Raw genomic sequence first — 20,109 nt, forward strand, 5'->3', positions numbered from 1 at the left:
GGCAGCCACCAAGCAAAAGCCATCAAAATGGCTAAGACAAACTCCATATACCTCACCACAACTGGACGTGGTGTTTACCGTGGTGTCCTGCCATGATGTAACATCCCTCAAAAATGCCCACAAAATACCTTAAGAATGTCTTGGAAATAGGCCGCTCATTTAATACATTATCCTTAATCTTTTTAGAAAATCCGAGTTCGGAATATTGATCAAGGGGTCAAAACCTGTAGGAAAATGGTCTCGGTAGATTTTTAGGACCCGTAGATAGGAAGAAGGATTTTCGAAGAATCCATAAAATAGTGTGGTCCACGGTAGGATCGCGTCGCGGATCTGGAAAGCAGTTCTGGCCAATTAAGTTTTTTTAAGGGGGTTTTAGAGTTTTCTAAAATTATTAGTTAATGAACCTAGAAGTTTTTAAAACCTAATTCAACTCTATAAATTAACCTAAATCTCTAATTCTATTCATTCTTCTACAATTCATCCATCAAATATTTTTCGTTCTACAAAAAGGCTCTCAAGGGTTTTCATTGAAGACTTCAAGCAAATTCACCCAATTTCTCCATCAAAATTCTCAAGTTCCTCCAAATTAATTGGTTTTCTCACTCAAGGTATGTGGGTATTGATTCATGGATCCTTTCATCCATGAATCCCAATAAATTTCTCAAGGTTTCTATCAAATTAAAGTATGGTATTTTATGAGTTTTGTGATCTCTATTCCAATTGCATGAATTTTGATTTAAAGCATGATCATGAGACTATTTTGATATAAATTGATGGTTATTGAATTAAATTGAAGAGTTTTTCCATGAATTCTCCTATTTTGATTTCTAGGATTCATTATGTAAATTATGAGTATTTTGATTTATACTTCTAAAGGATATTATCTATATGAATTGTGTATGGGCTGATATAAAGTTTATGATCATGTATGTTTTCAAATTAATTTCATGATTTTCAAGTCAATCGATCATGCATTCATGCCATACCCTAGTTTCAAGTTCAAGCTATGGTCAAGAATTTTCAAAGTATGAATTATGACTATGTATTTTCATTAGATCATGAATTATAAGTGTGTCTCAAATTATGGAATTTCATGCAAGTTATGAAGTAAGGTGACTTAGGGCCCTATGTGGTGACCTAAGGCCTAACGATATGAATTATGCAAAAATAATTGTAATGATGAAAGGACAATTCTCACATTACAAGTATGTTATGAAAATGAGCTACTCTATGATTTCAAGCCTATAATCATGACTATGATATATGATATTATGATCTTATGTTATGTATGTATTTCGTGGAATTTGACTTAGCACCGAGTGGACTTGAGGTGGGGGCCCTACCAAAAGCCTTAATAGTAGCCTCATGTCCCATAAACTACGTGCCATCGTAGGTTGCCTTTATGGCCTAGCTAGTGGATTCACAAATAACACATGTTCATGATTAGGAGTCTACCTTGGCAAAGTAGCCTCCTCTTTCTCGATGAGGGTATCATCGGATTCCATGTTATAGCTCGCATGGTCTTATTGTCGGTTATGGTTCCTATCCCATATATGTATGATCTCTTAAGTATGTTATGACTTGAATTTATGTTTTTTTGTTTATGCTTTGGTCAATTATGATTTTCTCATGATTTTACGTATTCCAACTTATCATGTGTTTTACTTGACCTTTGCATTCCATGATTTACATTGCATGTCACGCCCTCATACTTAATACATTCCAACGTACTAATGCATACTTTTTGCCTACATTGTCTCATAATATAGGGGTTGAGGTTGAAGATCCTTATCGTCTACGTAACTAGTAGGTGTTCCTATCCGAAAGTGTTGTGGTGATTCCTCATTGACCGGGGACTGGTTTCAAGTTGGTTACTGTTTTCTTTTCAAAAGAATTTTGTTTACATTGTATATTGAGAGTGAGATAGGTACATGTCTTATCCCCCGCTCATACTCATGTTTAGAGGCATCTAGGTGGACGTATGTTTGAGTCTATATTATCATAAGATATTTTTAGATTTCTATTCATGGTTTTAGACTCTCTTATGATGTTTCCGCTTTTATATTTTACCTTATATATGTTTATGACATGTACAAGAGGCTTGGTTGGAGCCCTTTGGGGTTTTGATTGCCGTGTTATGACTAGGCCATAGGTCGGATCATGACAAACCAGTATCAAAGCACAAGGTTTTCCAAGTGTCCTAGGGTGTGCAACATGCCGCGTTAAGTAGAGTCTTATTCATGGGTGTGAAGTGCGCCACACTCATGAGTAGGAGGCTATGAGGCGTTTAGGAATTCTCCCTTCTTTCATGATCCATGTCGTGCTATAGAGTTTACGTTAAGACTTCTTTTCCCTAACGGTCTTTCTTTGCGATTTTTAGAAAGATGGCTCCAAGAAGACCATCATTTCTAAAGGGAGAGAATGTTAATGAAGCCCAAGATTCCCCAGCCTCCTCAAGACAATGGTCCTCTTCCGGATTAAGTGACTAATGCAGAGTTCTGGACCGCTATCACTATGCTAGCCAGAGTAGTAACCAACTAAGGTATCGTGGCTCCTCCTCATGTTCCTACTCCACCCTTAAGAGTAAGGGACTTTGCACAAATGAATCCTTCAGAATTTCATGGCTCAAAGGTTGATGAGTCTCCCGATGTGGTCACGGGTATGTTATGATTCTTTAACTTTGATGTATATGCATTGCTTGATCTAGGTGCCAACTTTTCTTTTGTTACTCCTTACATTGTTATGAGATTTGATGTGTTCCCCAAAGTGTTAATGGAACCTTTTTCGGTTTATACTCCCTGTTGTGGCTCGGTATTAGCCAAGAGAGCTTATAGAAATTGTCCCATATGGGTCTTGCACAAAGTTATTCCATGTGACCTTGTTGAACTTGATATGACTGATTTCAACATCATTCTTGGTATGGATCGGTTACATTCCACTTATGCATCTATATGTTGTAGAACTCGTGTGGTTAAGTTTCACTTCCCTAATGAGCCTATTCATGAATGGAAGGGAAATTATTCAGTGGTTAAGGTTCGATTCATCTCATGTATTAAGGCTCGGAAAATGATTTCCAAAGGTGTATTTATCATATTGTGCGAGTTAGGGACATTGATTCCAAAACTCCTACTCTTGAGTCGGTCTCTATAGTTAATGAGTTCTTTGATGTGTTTCCTGGTATTCCTCCCAAAAAAAAGGTTGAATTTGGCATTGATCTCCTTCTCGATACCCAACCTATCTCTATTCCTCCTTACCGTATGGATTCGGCAGAACTTAAGGAGTTGAAAGAACAATTGAAGGATTTGTTGGATAAGGGTTTTATAAGACCAAGTATTTCACCTTGGGGTGCTCCCATGTTATTTGTTAGGAAGAAAGATGGGTCAATCCAAATGTGTATAGACTACCGGTAATTAAATAAGGTCACCATAAAGAACAAATATTCAATCCCAAGGATAGATGATTTGTTTGATCAATTACAAGGAGCAGGCTATTTTTTTAAGATTGACCTCCATTCTGGTTATCATCAATTGAGGGTAAGGGAGTGTGATATTCCCAAGACGGCTTTTTGGATAAGGTATGGTCATTTTGAATTTATAGTAATGTTATTTGGGTTGACAAATGCTCCATCTATATTCATGGATTTGATGAATTGCATTTTCAAGTCATATTTGTATATATTTATAGTGGTGTTTATTGATGATATCTTGATTTACTCTCGGAATGAGGAAGATCATATGGGTCACTTGAGGATTGTGTTGCAAACATTGAGGGAAAAGAAACTATTCGCTAAATTTAGTAATTGCATATTTTGTCTAAGAGAGGTTACATTTCTTGGCCATGTGGTGTTCGGTGATGGGATTAAAGTAGATCCAAAGAAAACGGAGGCAGTTAAAAATTGTCCTACACCATTATCTCCTTTGGACATTAGAAGCTTTTTGGGCTTAGCCGGATACTATAAAAGGTTTGTTGAAGGGTTCTCATCTACTTCTTCGCTTTTAACTAAGTTGACATAAAAGAAGGCAAAATTTCAATGGTCAGAAGAATGTGAGAAAAGTTTCCAAATATTAAAAGATCGTCTTACGTCAACTCTTATTTTGACATTGTCCGAAGGTTCAAATGGGTTTGTTGTTTATTGTGATGCTTCACGTGTTGGTTTGGTTTGTGTCTTGATGCAACATGGTAAGGTTATAGCCTATGCCTCTAGGCAACTTAAAGTACATGAAAGAAACTATCCAACCCATGATCTTAAACTTGCGACGGTTGTGTTTGCATTAAAAATTTGGCGCCATTATCTTTATGGGGTGCATGTTTATGTGTTTACCGACAAAAGAAGCTTGCAATATGTGTTTAGTCAAAAGGAATTAAACCTTAGGCAAAGAAGGTGGCTTGAACTCCTAAAAGACATGACATGAGCATATTCTAGCATCCGGGTAAGGCAAATATTATAGCCGATGCTCTTAGTCGGTTGTCTATGGGTAGTTTCGCACATGTTGAGGAAGGTAAAAGGGAATGGGTCAAAGAGGTCTATAGATTGGAACGTTTAGGTGTGCGTTTGGTTGATTCCAATGATGCAGGCATTCTTATACATAATATTTTAGAATAGTCTCTTACGGTAGAAGTTAAGACCAAGCAAGACAATGATCCAACTTTGGTCGAATTGAAGAAGTCGGTTGCCGAAAAGTCTGTTGAGGCTTTCTCCCTAGGAGAAGATGGGGTGCTATATTACCAAGGTCGGTTGTGTATTCCAAATATTGATGGAATAAGAGAGTTGATATTGAATGAGGCCCATAGTTCTCAATATTTAATTCATTCGGGATCCACCAAGATGTATCATGACTTGAGGGAAGTGTATTGGTGGAACAGCATGAAGAAGAACATAGCGGAATTCATGGCTAAGTGTCCTAATTGCCAACAAGTGAAAGTTGAACATCAAAGGCCGAGAGTTCTAGCTCAAGAAATCAAAATTCCTACATAGAAGTGGGAAGATGTGAATATGGACTATGTCACTCGATTTCCTCGTACTAGAAGACAACATGATTCTATTAGGGTCATTGTGGGCTGAATGAACAAATCGGTGCATTTTTTACCGGTCAAAACTTCTTATGGTGCCGAAGACTATGCTAAGTTGTACATTCGTGAATTTGTGAAACCTCATGGTGTTCCTTTGTCGATTATATCGGATAGAAGTACTCAATTTAGTTCACATTTTTGGAGGTCATTTCAAAAAGGTCTTGGCACTAAAGTCAAGCTAAGTACCCCTTTTCATCCTCAAACTGATGGGCAAGCTGAGAGAACAATTCAAACCTTGAAGGATATGTTAAGGGAATGTGTGATTGACCTTAGAGAAAGTTGGTATGACCATTTTCCATTGATTGAGTTCGCCTACAATAATAGTTATCACTCTAGAATCCAAATTGCTCCTTTTGAAGCCTTGTACGGGAGAAGATGTAGGTCTCTGGTGGGGTGGTTTGAAGTTGGCGAGATAGCATTGATTGGTCCAGATTTGATAGTTGATGCAATTGAGAAAGTAAGGCTCATAAGAGGAAGATTGAAAATCGCTTAAAGTCGTCAAAAGTCCTATTCGGATACTAGGAGGAGAGACCTTGAATTTGATGTGGATGATATGGTGTGTTTGAAGATTTCATCTATAAAAGGGGTAATGCAGTTTCGTAAGAAAGGGAAGTTGAACCCTAGATATATAGGACCGTATAGGATATTGAAGCACATTGGCAAGGTAGCATACGAGTTAGACTTGCCACTTGAGTTGGCTTTAGTTCATTCGGTATTTCATGTGTCGATGTTGAGGAAGTTTGTGGGTGATCCAAATTCAATTGTACCAAGGGAGAACGTGAGTATTGAAGAGAATTTGACTTATGAGGAGGTCCCAATAGAGATTTTAGACCGCCAAGTAAAGAGGCTGAGAAATAAAGATGTTGCATCTATCAAAGTGTTGTAGAGGAATCAACAAGTAGAGAGTGCTATGTGGGAAGTGGGAAGCGGAATCGGACATGATGAAGCGATATCCTTATCTTTTTTCTTTCACTCAAGCGTAAAGGTACTAAGTTTCTCATGATCAAATCGATTAAACTTCTATGCTTCAGTTCCATATGTCATTCATATGCATGCATGATTCATGAAAATGATTTCTCTCAAGGACTATGTTTTATTTTAAGTATGAAGTTTACACGGTCTATGTATTTTTCAAGGTGTCCTCATATCCGTGTTGGGTTTCTAAATCTTTTTTTCCCATGTCTTTCCTATATTAGGTGGATCTCATTCGAGGAAGAATATTTTCAAGGGGAGATATTGTAATATCCCTCAAAAATGCCCACAAAATACCTTAAGAATGCCTTGAAATAGGTCGCTCATTTAATGCATTATCCCTAATCTTTTTGAAAAATATGAGTTCAGAATATTGATCAGGGGATCAAAACTTGCGGGAAAATGGTCTCGGTGGATTTTTAGGACCCGTAGATCGGAAGAAGAATTTTTGAAGAATTCACAAAATAGTGTTGTCCGCGGCAGGATCGCGTTGCGGATCAGGGAAGCAGTTCTGGCCAAATTAACCTAGACGTTTTTAGGACCTAATTCAACTCTATAAATTAACTTAAGCCTCTAATTCTATTCATTCTTCTACAATTCATCTATCAAATATTTCTCTCTCTACAAAAAGGCTCTCAAGGGTTTCCATTGAAGACTTCAAGCAAATTCACTCAATTTCTCCATCAAAATTCTCAAGTTCTTCCAAATTAATTAGTGTTCTCACTCAAGGTATGTGGGTATTGATTCATGGATCCTTTCATCCATGAAGCCCAATCAATTTCTCAAGGTTTCTATCAAATTAAAGTATGGTATTTTATGAGTTTTGTGATCTCTATTCCAATTGCATGAATTTTGATTTAAAGCATGATCATGAGACTATTTTGATATAAATTGATGGTTATTGAATTAAATTGAAGAGTTTTTCCATGAATTCTCCTATTTTGATTTCTAGGATTCATTATGTAAATTATGAGTATTTTGATTTATACTTCTAAAGGATATTATCTATATGAATTATGTATGGGCTGATATAAAGTTTATGATCATGTATGTTTTCAAATTAATTTCATGATTTTCAAGTCAATCGATCATGCATTCATGCCATACCCTAGTTTCAAGTTCAAGCTATGGTCAAGAATTTTCAAAGTATGAATTATGACTATGTATTTTCATTAGATCATGAATTATAAGTGTGTCTCAAATTATGGAATTTCATGTAAGTTATGAAGTAAGGTGACTTAGGGCCCTATGTGGTGACCTAAGGCCTAACGATATGAATTATGCAAAAATAATTGTAATGATGAAAGGACAATTCTCACATTACAAGTATGTTATGAAAATGAGCTACTCTATGATTTCAAGTCTATAATCATGACTATGATATATGATATTATGATCTTATGTTATATATGTATTCCGTGAGATTTGACTTAGCACCGAGTGGACTTGAGGTGGGGGCCCTACCAAAAGCCTTAATAGCAGCCTTATATCCCATAAACTACGTGCCACTGTAGGTTGCCTTTATGGCCTAGCTAGTGGATTCACAAATAGCACATGTTCATGATTAGGAGTCCACCTTGGCAAAGTAGCCTCCTCCTTCTCAATGTGGGTATCATCGGATTGCATATTATAGCTCGCATGGTCTTATTGTCGGTTATGGTTCCTATCCCATATATGTATGATCTCTTAAGTATGTTATGACTTGAATTTATATTTTTTTTTACGCTTTGGTCAATTATGATTTTCTCATGACTTTACGTATTCCAACTTATCATATGTTTTACTTGACCTTTGCATTTCATGATTTACGTTGCATGTCACGCCCTCATACTTAGTACATTCCAACGTACTAATGCATACTTTTTGCCTACATTGTCTCATAATATAGGGGTTGAGGTTGAATATCCTTATCGTCTACGTAACTAGTAGGTGTTCCTATCCGATGGTGTTATGGTAATTCCTCATTGACCGGGGACTAGTTTCAAGTTGGTTATTATTTTCTTTTCAAAAGACTTTTGTTTATGTTGTATATTGAGGGTGAGCTAGGGACATGTCTTAGCCCCGCCCATAATCATGTTAAGAGGCATCTAGTTGGACGTATGTTTGAGTCTATGTTGTCATAAGACATTTTCAAATTTCTATTCATGGTTTAGACTCTCTTATGATGTTTCCTCTTTTATATTTTTCCTTATTTATGCTTATGACATGTACAAGAGGTTTGGTTGGAACCCTTCGGGGTTTCGATCGCCGTGTTATGACTAGGCCCTAGGTCAGATCGTGACATACAAAATACCAAGGCAAACACCAAGGAACACCACTATGAGCCGTGGTGCTCGCCATTAGCCATGGTGGTTCCCGTCCAAAGCAATCCGAGCCCAGCAAAGTTTAGTTCTCCTAGTTAGTTTAGGATTAGGATTCAACTTCTATAAATACCCTATTTTGTTCTAGGTTTAAGGAACACTTTTCTTATTCTTTTCCTACATTTTTCCTACTATTTGAATGTTAGAATACACGACCAAAAACTATAATTTAGAGTTGGATTCATTGATCAAAAGCTGCTGGACAGATTTGGGAGTAAGAACATACAACTTGGATTCTATGAGTTCTAGCTTTGTGATTTGAATCAGTCTTCTTATTCAATTGTGAGTTTGATTCATTGTTACTTGTAAGCCTTCTAATATATGTTTCATTCATATTTTGCTGAGTTATTCAATATAATTATGCAAGGCTAATCCCACAACTAAGGTTGTGAGAACCATGACGACTTAACTAGAATAGGCAAAACGTAGGATTGATATTCATGATTTGTTTTTGCATGTATTATGATTTCTTTATTCAAAAGTCTTTCTTAGTGAGTGCACGCATTAAGAACTTGCCTTTATTCATTGCTTTCCCCGGAGGGAGGTAGTGATTAGGAAAAAACTATCACAATAAATATTCGAAGAGTCTGGCTCCGGAAGAAGGGATAAACTTCATCTAAGTTACTTGAGACTTGGAAGAGATAGCACTATGGAATCCAGGGCGAGGGTTAGTATAGTATACATTCTGATACAAGGAGGTGATGAATGAGATACGTCTATGAAGGACTAGGAGGTGAATTAGATGTTACCTAACTCGCTAGATTTTGCATGCAATACATTGAATCGTTATCATGAATAAGAGTTTGCTATTAGGTCAATAGTCATGGGATCATAACCCTAGTCCAGTTTTCATATTGTTTACAACTTTAATCTTGTTTACTTGTTATTACTTTTTTGTTTGTTCTTAAATAATTATCAAAACCCTACTTTTACTTTATGCATCTTTATTTTTGGGAAGTAGAAACAACAACTGAATAGTGATAGCTAATAGTTTTGTTTCAACCTATTTCCTATGAGTTCGATCCTGACTCTTAGTTGGGTAAAATATACTACTAACGATCATCTATATTTCTTTTAAGAGGTATAATTGAGATTTATCAAAAATGGCATCGTTGCCGGGGAATAGGGCTTTGAAATTGTCTATTAGTCGCTCGTTCCGTTTGTAGTTCTATTTCCTAATTTTACTTTTGGCTTCTTATTTTTATTTTTGTAGAGAACAGATAGTGCATTCCAAACACTCACTGCACGGGTGAACCACTCCTTCCCTACTATCCTGAACTATAAAAGTCCATTTGAAAGATTAATGCGCAAGAGCATGAAGGGCAAAGGTTGAGAGAGCTTGCTGAGAATCAAGTCAGGGATGATGCCCTAGTTGATGATGATGCTTATACAAATGGTGCAGGAGCTACTGGAGCTATAGTTCTCCCACCATTACCTTATGGAATTAAGTTTGCTATTACTAGCACCTTGCTGTAGATGTTGAACCTAAAAAGGCTATTTAGTGGAGCAACAAGTGATGATGCCAACCAACACTTAATGAATTTCATCGCCACCTACAAGTCATCAGAGATTCCTAGGCTTAGCCAATCAGCTATATGACTGCGTCTATTTCCATTGTTGTTGTCTGGGGAGACAATGAAGTGGTTGAATAATATTCCTCATGTCTCTATCACCACCTAGAGGGAGCTGTTGGAAGCATTTCTAGAGAGGTTCTTTCCACCATCTAAAAACCTGCAAATCAAGGATGAGATTGATTCTCATAAGCAACCCTATCGAAGCAGTGCAAGAGAGTCAGGAGAGACTCAAGCAGAAGCTAAAGCAGTGTCCAAACCACAACCTAACTGATGAGAACTTGAAAGAGTTATTCTATAGGTCTTGCAACTTTGTGACCAAACTAGTTATAGATGTTGTTTGTGGAGGTTCATTCATGACCAAGACATTCCAAGAAACCACAGCTATCTTAGATCAGCTTACAAAGAACAAATGGGCCTGGTATACTAGAGATTTAGGCTCCATAGGGTTCATCTTTGAGATGTCATCAGAGCAGAGGCGAAAAGAAAAAGAGTGTGACCAAGACATGGCTCACATGTGGACTCAGCTAGATCTGTTGACCAAGCGCTTGTTAGATGGAGGTCTTGAAAAGAGAAAATTTATTCATACTACAGGTCTTTATGATGATCTACCCAGTGAGGAAGAGGCAAAGTACATGAACAACCAGGGGGGCTTCCGGACTTACAACTCTTGAAACCAAGGTTGGAGCTTTCAAAGGGATGGATACTATGATAGGGATGAACACCGCGATCAAGGTAACTAGCACAACAAGGATCAATACAAAAATGATTGGAGTGGTCTTTATGTTCATACTAGAAACAGATATAGAGGTGGAGTTGGAGCGAGCAACTCAAGGATGAAAGAGATAATGACAAAAGTGTTATAGAAAACTGAATCTACAAAAGCTGGTGGTAAAGAGCTAGAGGGGAACATGTCCAAAATAACCCAAGTTGTAGAGTCTTACTTAACCTATATCAAGCAATTAGAGCAGCAGATGGGGAAATTGCCAGCCACGATGAATCAAAGGAAGAATGGTGCACTACCAACTGACACTGTTCAAAATCCAAGAATGGAGAAATAGTGCAGTTTGGGGATGTTTTGCCACGACACTAAATCAGGCGCGTCATGAGAGACAACCCATGTAGATACTTGATGAAGTATGGGTAGTCAAGTAACCTACTACTGATGCCTAGGGCATTGCAGGTATGATTATTTCCCTTGTTTTTGATTTTAGTGTTTTTGAGTGCATTGGGGACAATGCACAAATTTTAGTAGGGAGTGAGGCATCTTGAAACCCTTTGGAGTTTTTCTTGCCATGTTTCTTTTTTCTAAAGGTGTATTCTCTAGTAGAACTGACATGTTTAGGTTGTTTGTGTGAATGCAAGTGTCTATAGGAGTTTGTAGTAGCCCATGAAAGTGAAGAAAAAAATGGGCCCCTATTTAAATTTTTTGAATAATTGTGTAATTGCTTCTCAATTGTGATAACTGATTTGCTAAGATCTTTGTAACATTGTACATAGTAATTTATTGGTCAAATGCTGGTTATGATTGTTTGATTAGTACCAAATAGCATAAGATCATTGTCATGTATGTGTGAGCTAAATTTTTGTGGTTTAATTGACGTATTTGTATGCTAGAACTTGCCTGGTTAGTCTCACTAAAATAATTGGATAGCTGAATTAGGACAGGATCATAATCCATTGTTGATAATGAGTCACTTAGCCTAAAATTAACTGACCAAATAAAACTGTACCCTTTGAACCCAAAGTTTGAGCCTTGATTGACCTTTTCTTTAATTATACACAATTCACCTTCCCTTTCTACACGTAATCATGATTTTATCCCTGGTCTCTTAAAGGACAAAGTGTACCTCAACTCAGGCTAAAAGCCTAAGTTAAGGGTGACTGCTATAAGGAGAATCAGTTTGTGAATTTTTATCTTGTCCTTGGTCCCTCAAAGACTTGAATAGTACGCTAAGGTTGGTCATCTGTATATGGGTGATATGTTGTGCTATGGTGAACACGAGTGCACAACTCCTCTTAAAAATTCCTCCAAAATCTTGAAGTGAACTGCGAACCCAGGTATGAAATGATAGATCCAGCCACACTATGAAGATGAACAACCTCCCGAATGTAGATATGAGCCAACCTCGCGCCACTAAAGAAACTATGAATGGGAAAGAAGGTGCTGAATTCGTCAATTGATCCATGATGACCCAAATACTATCGAAACCTCTAAAAGTCCAAGAAAAACCCATAATGAAATCTATGGTGATACGCTCCCACTTAAACTTCATAATGGGTAATCTTTGAAACTCACCACTAGGCCTCAAATGCTCATCCCTCACCTGCTGGCAATACAAATACACGTGGCTAGTTGAGATTTCGTTGGAAGACTACTTTTGGTGAGTTCCCATGTTCCGAAAACAATACTCCTTTATCTTTCTAGCTTATGATATGTTGAGATCTTTAGACACTTACTATGTTATTTCTTTCTATTATGATTGAGGGTGAGTTAGGGACTTAACCCCATTAAATCTAAAATTTAGAGGTATTGTTGGACATATGTAAGTTGAAATTTTACTATTATGATTTCTGCTTGTTTATTTATTGTCATTACCTATGAAAGGCTAAAATAATACTAAGAGGCTTATTTGAGGTACTTTCGGATTTCTTATTCGCCCTAGGCTTGGGTCTAATCGAAATAACATAAATCCATACAAATATATAGTGAAAAAAGTATAAGAACAATTACAAAATCAAGTAAAAATATTTTTAAATGCTATATATTCAAGACACATCATCTTCCCTTGGAAATAGATCACAAATGCTTATATTAACTTGGTTTCTCCTTGAGCAATTTTGAGAATATCTGCTTTTCTTGCATACATTGTCTTTGCTCCAGCATATGCTTGTAGAAAAAAATTTGCAAGGTGTTCAAAAGAAATAATAGAATATTCAAGTATTAAGAAGTACCATGTCATTACCCCTCTAGTTAGGGTTTCTCCAAATATTTTGAGTAAAACTGATTTAATCTCATTTGATTTTATGATGTTGCCCTACAACACACGTGTACATTGTCACATGCTATTAAGGATCTGTTGTTCCATCATATTTTGGGATGTTGGGTATCTTAAATCTTTTGGGTGTGAACTTTGGAACCGCATTTGGTGGGAATGGAAGTGAACCATATCTTCTTGAATATAGACCTTTCAAGCCCAGAAGAGCCTTAGGAGTCTGATCCATGCGAATGTTGAATTTTTTTCAGTCCAATCTATCCAACTAATCAATGATTGTAAGCATTTCATTAGTACTGAATCTTCACTTCTAGGACCAGTCACATTATTTCCACCATAATCCTCAACCTTGGTATTGTGAAATACCCATGTCATAGTGTCTCCAATTCAACCACAACCTTTTCCTTCTCTTATAATTTCGCTATTGCTTTTTATTGATTTTTCAATATAACAAAGATTTTTGGAAAATCAACTCTAATCATATTTTGGTCATCATTTTGAGTATGAGCATCTCTCGAATGTTATGATCCGTGTGGTGAAGTGTGCTGCCTATGCACGGTTCGAGTCTCCCCTTTAATTGTATCAACTCAATTACTTGTGCGATCATTCTGGGGGAGGTTGGTGTTGATGTTGATATTGATATTGATCTGGTCAATGTTACTAGTGCCAGTCATTAGGTCAATTGATTGATTGGATTGATCAAGATAAAGTTTGTTATTATTAGTTTAGCAAGGTCAAAACAATATCATAATTATTTTTATCCCCGCAATGGACCTTCAATATGTTTACTGTAAAAGAGGTATAGTTAAATTTGCAGGCGGGGTTTAAATGATTCTGAATTTGATCAATTGAGATAGTGAACTATATAAGAAAGTAAGCCTACGCTACTTATTGATTATCAAAAAAACAAAATTAGTAAATAAGAAATAAGCTAAGAACAATTAAATGAATTTAAAAGATTAAGCAATTGTAGCATATTTCGACCTGATTCTAGTGATATCTTTGATGAAGATGACGCTAAGCAAGGTTGGTGAATACTAAACCTAACAAATATGTAGTGTTATATATAAATATTATTAGTGGGAAATTCTACAATGAGAATTCGATGATCTACAACATGAAGATTCTACTCCTTTTATATGGATGGATTCTCAAGATCTGATAGCCAAGAATGATTTCCTCTTAACTCACGTTAAAGGACTAATTAAATAACAATTAAGAGTAACATCCCACATTGTCTGAAACGGTTACATAACGGCTAGAGCATTTTGATGACTAGCCCTCTGAGTGTTCGTGCATTCCGATTTTGAACTTCACTCCGGTGTTTCTTCTTCAAGATGAATCATATCATATACCTCCATTATAGAGTTATTGCCTTTTTATGTTGTCACACGCCTGCATCTAACTTGTCCATTATTTCCTCTAGTTTTACCCTACACAATGAAGAAGCGGAATGAGGTTCAACATCTATTATTAAAAAAAAACAATTGTAATCATGTATAATTAATGTAATTTTTCATCAAAGGACTGAGTCCCTCGGTCCTACCTAGCTTTCCGGTGACTAAAGGATAAATATGAAATACTTAATTATTAAGATTAAATTTTAAATTGATTGATTTAATATGTTAATGAGGAGCAAGAAAAAATTTAATGCAAATGGATAATATGGGACACCAGTGTTGGGATATACGGTGGAGAATCCACATGTTGACCGCGTTAATGTCAGTGAAGAGAGGCGATTAATATTTAATCCTATCGTATCTGGAATTTAAATCTTATGTTTAAATTAGGAATGTGAAAGGGCTTTTCTGTTAGGATTAGGAAATGCAATTAATTCCACCTGCCCCCTCATATTATGCAACAATTAGAAATAGGTCCATAAATTTATTTTTATTTTTTCTCTATCCGTGTCTAACTAGAACTAGGCGTTGCTGTTTGTGCGTATATGTGTGTATATATATCCATCGTCTTGAGAAGAACCCAGCAAACGGCTATTATTAAGTTGTCAATTAGAGAAGCCCTCTTTGTGAATGTCTGCAGTTCCATTAACGATCTCCAGCAGGAAAGAGGGGTATCGACAGGCATTTGTTGAATAGATTGGTTCTCATGATGTCTGATGGTTACTATTACACTTCAAAGAAGAGCGATGATATTTTCCCAGATGTTTGTGGACAGGTAATAATCTATAACAATCTTACAAAGCTCAACACTTTTACAGTTTTATATTTCATCTCAGGCCTTTCCCCGACCCGACGCACGGGAGCTTTATTGGACAGACCTGCCTTTTTTGCTTGTTTTTTCAAAATTCTGCCAAGATCATGTATTTCTGTCTTTCTGGAATGTGCTTTTATTATCCTATTGGCTATTTGACATGGATTATGTGTAAACCCAGAATCCTCAATTGATTGGAAAAATAGTTGTCGCCAGATTATTTTTTTATAAAAATATAAAAAAAATGCAAAATATTTTTTGTTTTTAGTTATATGGAGATAAAATTGTGTAAGTTCATCATCTTCCAACTTTTTTCTGGTCAAGGCTTGAGCCCTTTGAAATTCCCTGTTTCCTCTGATTGCACTCTTTCTGAACCTTTGTTTTGCTGTTTGGAATTTCAAGTCTTATGGTTGTGTAAGTGACTAAAAGAAGATAAGGCAATACATTAATTTCTTTCTCTGTCTTGGAAGATTCATGAGAAAACTCTTTGTATATACTGAACATGTTTGGAGGAAGGAAAACTCTTTGTTGCTTTGTCAATGTTTTCTTAGTTGGTTCTTGATAATTTTCTCTTTGAACTTAAAGATGAGATGCCTCTCACCACCTACCCTCTCCATCCAAAAGGAAAGAGAAAAAGATTTAAATCATGGGTTATTACCACTTCGTTTTATTACTGCTTTGATTTGCTTGAGCCAAGGGTATTTCGGAAACAGGCTCACTACCTCTCCGAGGTAGTGGTAAGGATTGTGTACATTCTACCCTCCTCATACCTCACTTTGTGGGATTTCACTGGGTATGTTGTTGTTGTTGTTGTTGGTTATTACCACCTTAGCTTGTGAAGTTAGAAACTTACTATTTTAATGTGCAGGAAGATTCACCCACAACATTAAGCATGTCAAGACTGCGGTGCATGCTTCGAGGATTAGATTTGAAGACTCTCATCTTTTTGGTTGTGGTTGTGCCAATGTTCATAGTTGGCGCCTACTTGCATGGGCAGAAAATTACCTACTTCCTCCGTCCCCTCTGGCAATCTCCTCCAAAGACCTTTATTGAAATTACTCACTATTACCATGAGAATGTACCAATGGAGGATATTTGCAAGCTCCATGGATGGGGAATTCGTGAATATCCTAGGCGTGTCTTTGATGCTGTTCTATTCAGTAATGAAGTGGATATGCTTAAAATCAGATGGAAGGAATTGTATCCTTACATCACACAGTTTGTTCTTCTTGAGTCAAACTCAACGTTTACTGGGTTGCCTAAACTCCACAATTTTGCACTTAATAGGGACCAATTTAAGTATATTGAACCTCGCTTGGCATATGGAAACATTGGGGGAAGAGCCAAAAAAGGTGAAAATCCATTTTTTGAAGAGGCATATCAGAGAGTAGCATTGGACCAACTTCTCAGACTTGCTGGCATTGAGGATGATGATTTGCTTATAATGTCCGACGTTGATGAAATTCCCAGTGCTCATACTATCAATCTTTTGAGGTGGTGCGATGACATTCCTCATGTCCTTCACCTTCATTTGAGGAATTACTTGTACTCATTTGAATTTCAGATTAAGCACAGAAGCTGGAGAGCTTCAGTCCACAGGTATCAGAGTGGTAAGACTAGATATGCACACTATCGTCAGAGTGATTACATTTTGGCAGATGCAGGTTGGCATTGTAGCTTTTGTTTCCGCCACATTAGTGACTTTATATTCAAGATGAAAGCTTACAGCCACAGTGATAGAGTGAGGTTTTCACATTATCTGAATCCTACAAGGATTCAGGATGTCATTTGTAAAGGAGCTGATTTATATGACATGCTTCCTGAGGAGTACACATTCAAGGATATTATCGGCAACATGGGGCCTATCCCCCATTCGTATTCGGCAATTGGTCTTCCATCTTATCTGTTTGAAAATCCAGACAAGTACAAATATCTTTTGCCTGGGAACTGCAAAAGAGAAAATGGCTAAGTCTTATGACAGTTGGGAACGTCTTGTTAACAAAGAAGGTGTTCAGGGCAGATTTTATGTTGCGCCCTGAGGGCCTCTACTGCTCTAATCAGATAAGTGGTAACTGTGGTGAAGCAGTATTGGATACCGTTAAACCTTGTGTGCAAAAAGGTCGAGGTAATGTTCCTGGGAGGGAATTTTTGTGAGATACTGGTACATTCATTTGCCAAAGTGAAGATTTAATTTAGGGGAGGAGGACATGAAGTGCTTGGATAAATTGATTGCTGTTTCCATCTGTATTGCATTACCCTGAGATAATAGAACTTCTTGGAATGACAATAGTTAGACATTTTTGTTAATGGATTTTGTGTTCTTCCTCTCCTCTTTAAGAGTAATTTATTTCCAATATTTACTATAAATGCTGCTTTCCTTGAATTTCATTGCTATGATCTTGACCATCTGATTCATTTTTCTTTTGGTTGTAGCACTATACATTGATTGTGGGTGGTGTTATAAGTATTAGTTAGTACTAGTTTTGTATCATTTTTGACTATATTCTTTTACTACTAGAACATACTCGAATAGCTCCCATGTGGATTTTCATCTTAATCTCTTGTTTTGTTTGTTGTGGGAAAACCTCTGCTAAATAAATTTCAGTTTGAATGAATAGTTAGAGCTCTTTTAGAATCAGGTATTTGCAACTTTTGTGATTTTAGTACCTAGTAATAGGGTAGACGAATAGAAGTTCTGAAACTATTGAATGATCCATTTGCCATGTTGTTGATAAATGTAGAACTAGTCTTCAGAGAAGAAAATACATCAATAACATTGCCATCTATTGGTAGGATGATTATGTTTTTAGGTAGTGACTTGGAACGGTGAATTTGTGTTCTAGTTGTTCTTTGTAGTCCATATGGGAGCTGCATTGCGCTTGTACTTGCTTGATCATTGTAAGGCATTATTTTGGTGTTCTTTGCCAAACTCTAATGTTTAGGATATTGCCTTTTGAAGGATATCGCTCTTTCCAGCGCATGATCTCATGCTCTAGTTGCCTGGTTATGCAATTTGAGTGTAGCCGAGACTACAATCTCTGGAGCACATGTTAGATGTAGAAACGGATCCAGATTTTTCACATAAATATCGATATTCTGTGATTACCAAATTTTAATGATTTATCAAATTGTCTATATATATACTCCATGCGCCTCTGGCTAAAGAGAGACCCTTTTCTTTTCCTTTTTTCCTTCTTACGGATTGTATATGAAGCTGTGGAGATGTCAAGATTTATTACTAATTTCAATTATTGTCAATGTACATACCTTATGGGACTTGCACCAATATGACCGTGGGTTTCTAATACCAAAATATCCAACACCAAGTAAATGATATTAGTTACGTATGTGGTAAAGTGACTTCCTTTTCTCAAACTGATTTTCTATGACATCAAGACAATTAAGGATGGTAGACATCTTCTCTTTGGCTCTTTGAATCCCGTCAAATGCAGTGGAAGAGCCAGAAATTTGGTGAAGGATGTGCAGATTTTTTTTCCAGTTGTGGTAAGGGTGTGCAAAATTCAATACATTCATAATAGCTAATAGCAAACCTCTATTGGTGTGTTTAGTATAAAGGAAAATGTTTTCTTGGAAAATAAGTTGGTTTCTTACTTATTTTCTCATGTTTGATTAGTGAGTGAAAAATATTTTCTAGTGTATGATTGATGGTTGAAAAACATATTTTAGAAAATATCTTTTATAAAATCTGACCCGAGACCCAACCCCGACTCGGGACCTAACCCTGACCTGACCCGACTTCGACTTTCGATACCAACATTCGATTCAGGATTCAACTTTTGAATCGAAATCCAACCCTAACACTCAATTTGAGACCCAACCCCAACACCCGACACACGACCCCGGCCTTGACCTCGACAGCCGACCCGAGTCCCGGCCCCGATTCGAGACTCGATACCGACCCCAACACCCAACCCGACATCTGACTCGATCCTGGCAGTCGACCCGAAATTGGCCCCGACATTCGACCTGAAACTAAACCCTGACCTCCATACTTGACCCGAGACCGAACCCTGATACTCAACCCGAGACTTAACCCTGACACCCGAGACCAGACCCCGACGCTGACCCCGATCCCAACCCGAGACTCGATTCAGACTCCAACCTTAGAGCCGACCCCGACTACAACCCCCGACCCGAGATCCAACCCCAACAAAGACTTATCTCGACACCCGAGACCCTACGGCGACGTTAATTCAAGACCCTACCCCGACCCCGACACCCAACTTGAGACCCAACGCCGACACCTGAAACCTGGCCCCAACATCGAGATCTGACCCAACCCCAAATCGAGACCTAACTCGAACACCTGACTTGAGACTCAATATCGACCCGAGAATTGAACCCTACACCGAATTGAGATCCGACCCCGACATCCGATTCGAGATCTAACCCTGATTCAAGACCCAACCAAGACCACGACCCCGACTCAAGACTTGACCTCGACCTTGATCCTAATGCGACCCTAACACCTGACCCCGACCTCACCCATACCCCGACCCCGATCCTAACAGTCGACCCGAGACCCGACTTGACTAGTGACCCGACCCCGATCTTGACTCGATTTGAAACTTGGGAGTTGGGTCTCAAATTGAGGTCGAGCGTCAGGTTTCGAATCGAGGTCGGGAGTCGGGTCTCGAATTGAGCATCAAGAGTCGGATCTAGGATTAGTGTTGGATGAAAAATTGAGCATCGATACTCGAGACTTAAGTTAGGATGAAAAATTGAGGTGTGAGGTTCCAAAACGATTTTGAAAAATATTTTCTTTAATTTTTTAAGGAAAGTCATTTTTCTTGAATTTGGGGAAAATAAGCTTATTTGAAAAATATTTTCCAAAACATTTAAACCAACCAACCATGAAAAAATTGAAAAACATTTTTGAGAAAATAATTTTGTTCATACCAAACACAC

The 20,109-nt window shown here is 37.4% G+C and overlaps 1 protein-coding gene across 1 annotated transcript; it reads left to right on the forward strand.

Annotated features, from left to right (window-relative positions):
- The first annotated feature begins 14,766 nt into the window (after nt 1-14,766).
- On the forward strand, nt 14,767-17,509 carry LOC129896767 (uncharacterized). The gene is made up of 2 exons (XM_055972729.1): nt 14,767-15,144; nt 16,049-17,509. Exons 1-2 carry the CDS (start codon nt 15,076-15,078, stop codon nt 17,147-17,149), a joined length of 1,170 nt encoding a protein of 389 aa, XP_055828704.1. The 5' UTR covers nt 14,767-15,075; the 3' UTR covers nt 17,150-17,509.
- The last annotated feature ends 2,600 nt before the right edge of the window (nt 17,510-20,109 follow it).

This window comes from Solanum dulcamara, chromosome 7 (genome assembly GCF_947179165.1).
Source record: "Solanum dulcamara chromosome 7, daSolDulc1.2, whole genome shotgun sequence".
NCBI lineage: Eukaryota > Viridiplantae > Streptophyta > Magnoliopsida > Solanales > Solanaceae > Solanum > Solanum dulcamara.

Bases quoted from the DNA above. Each gene is read 5' to 3' on its own strand.
- LOC129896767 (XM_055972729.1), top strand. From the start codon at position 15,076: ATGATGTCTGATGGTTACTATTACACTTCAAAGAAGAGCGATGATATT. The intron at 15,145-16,048 runs GTAATAATCTAT...TTTAATGTGCAG, and splicing joins TCCCAGATGTTTGTGGACAG to GAAGATTCACCCACAACATT.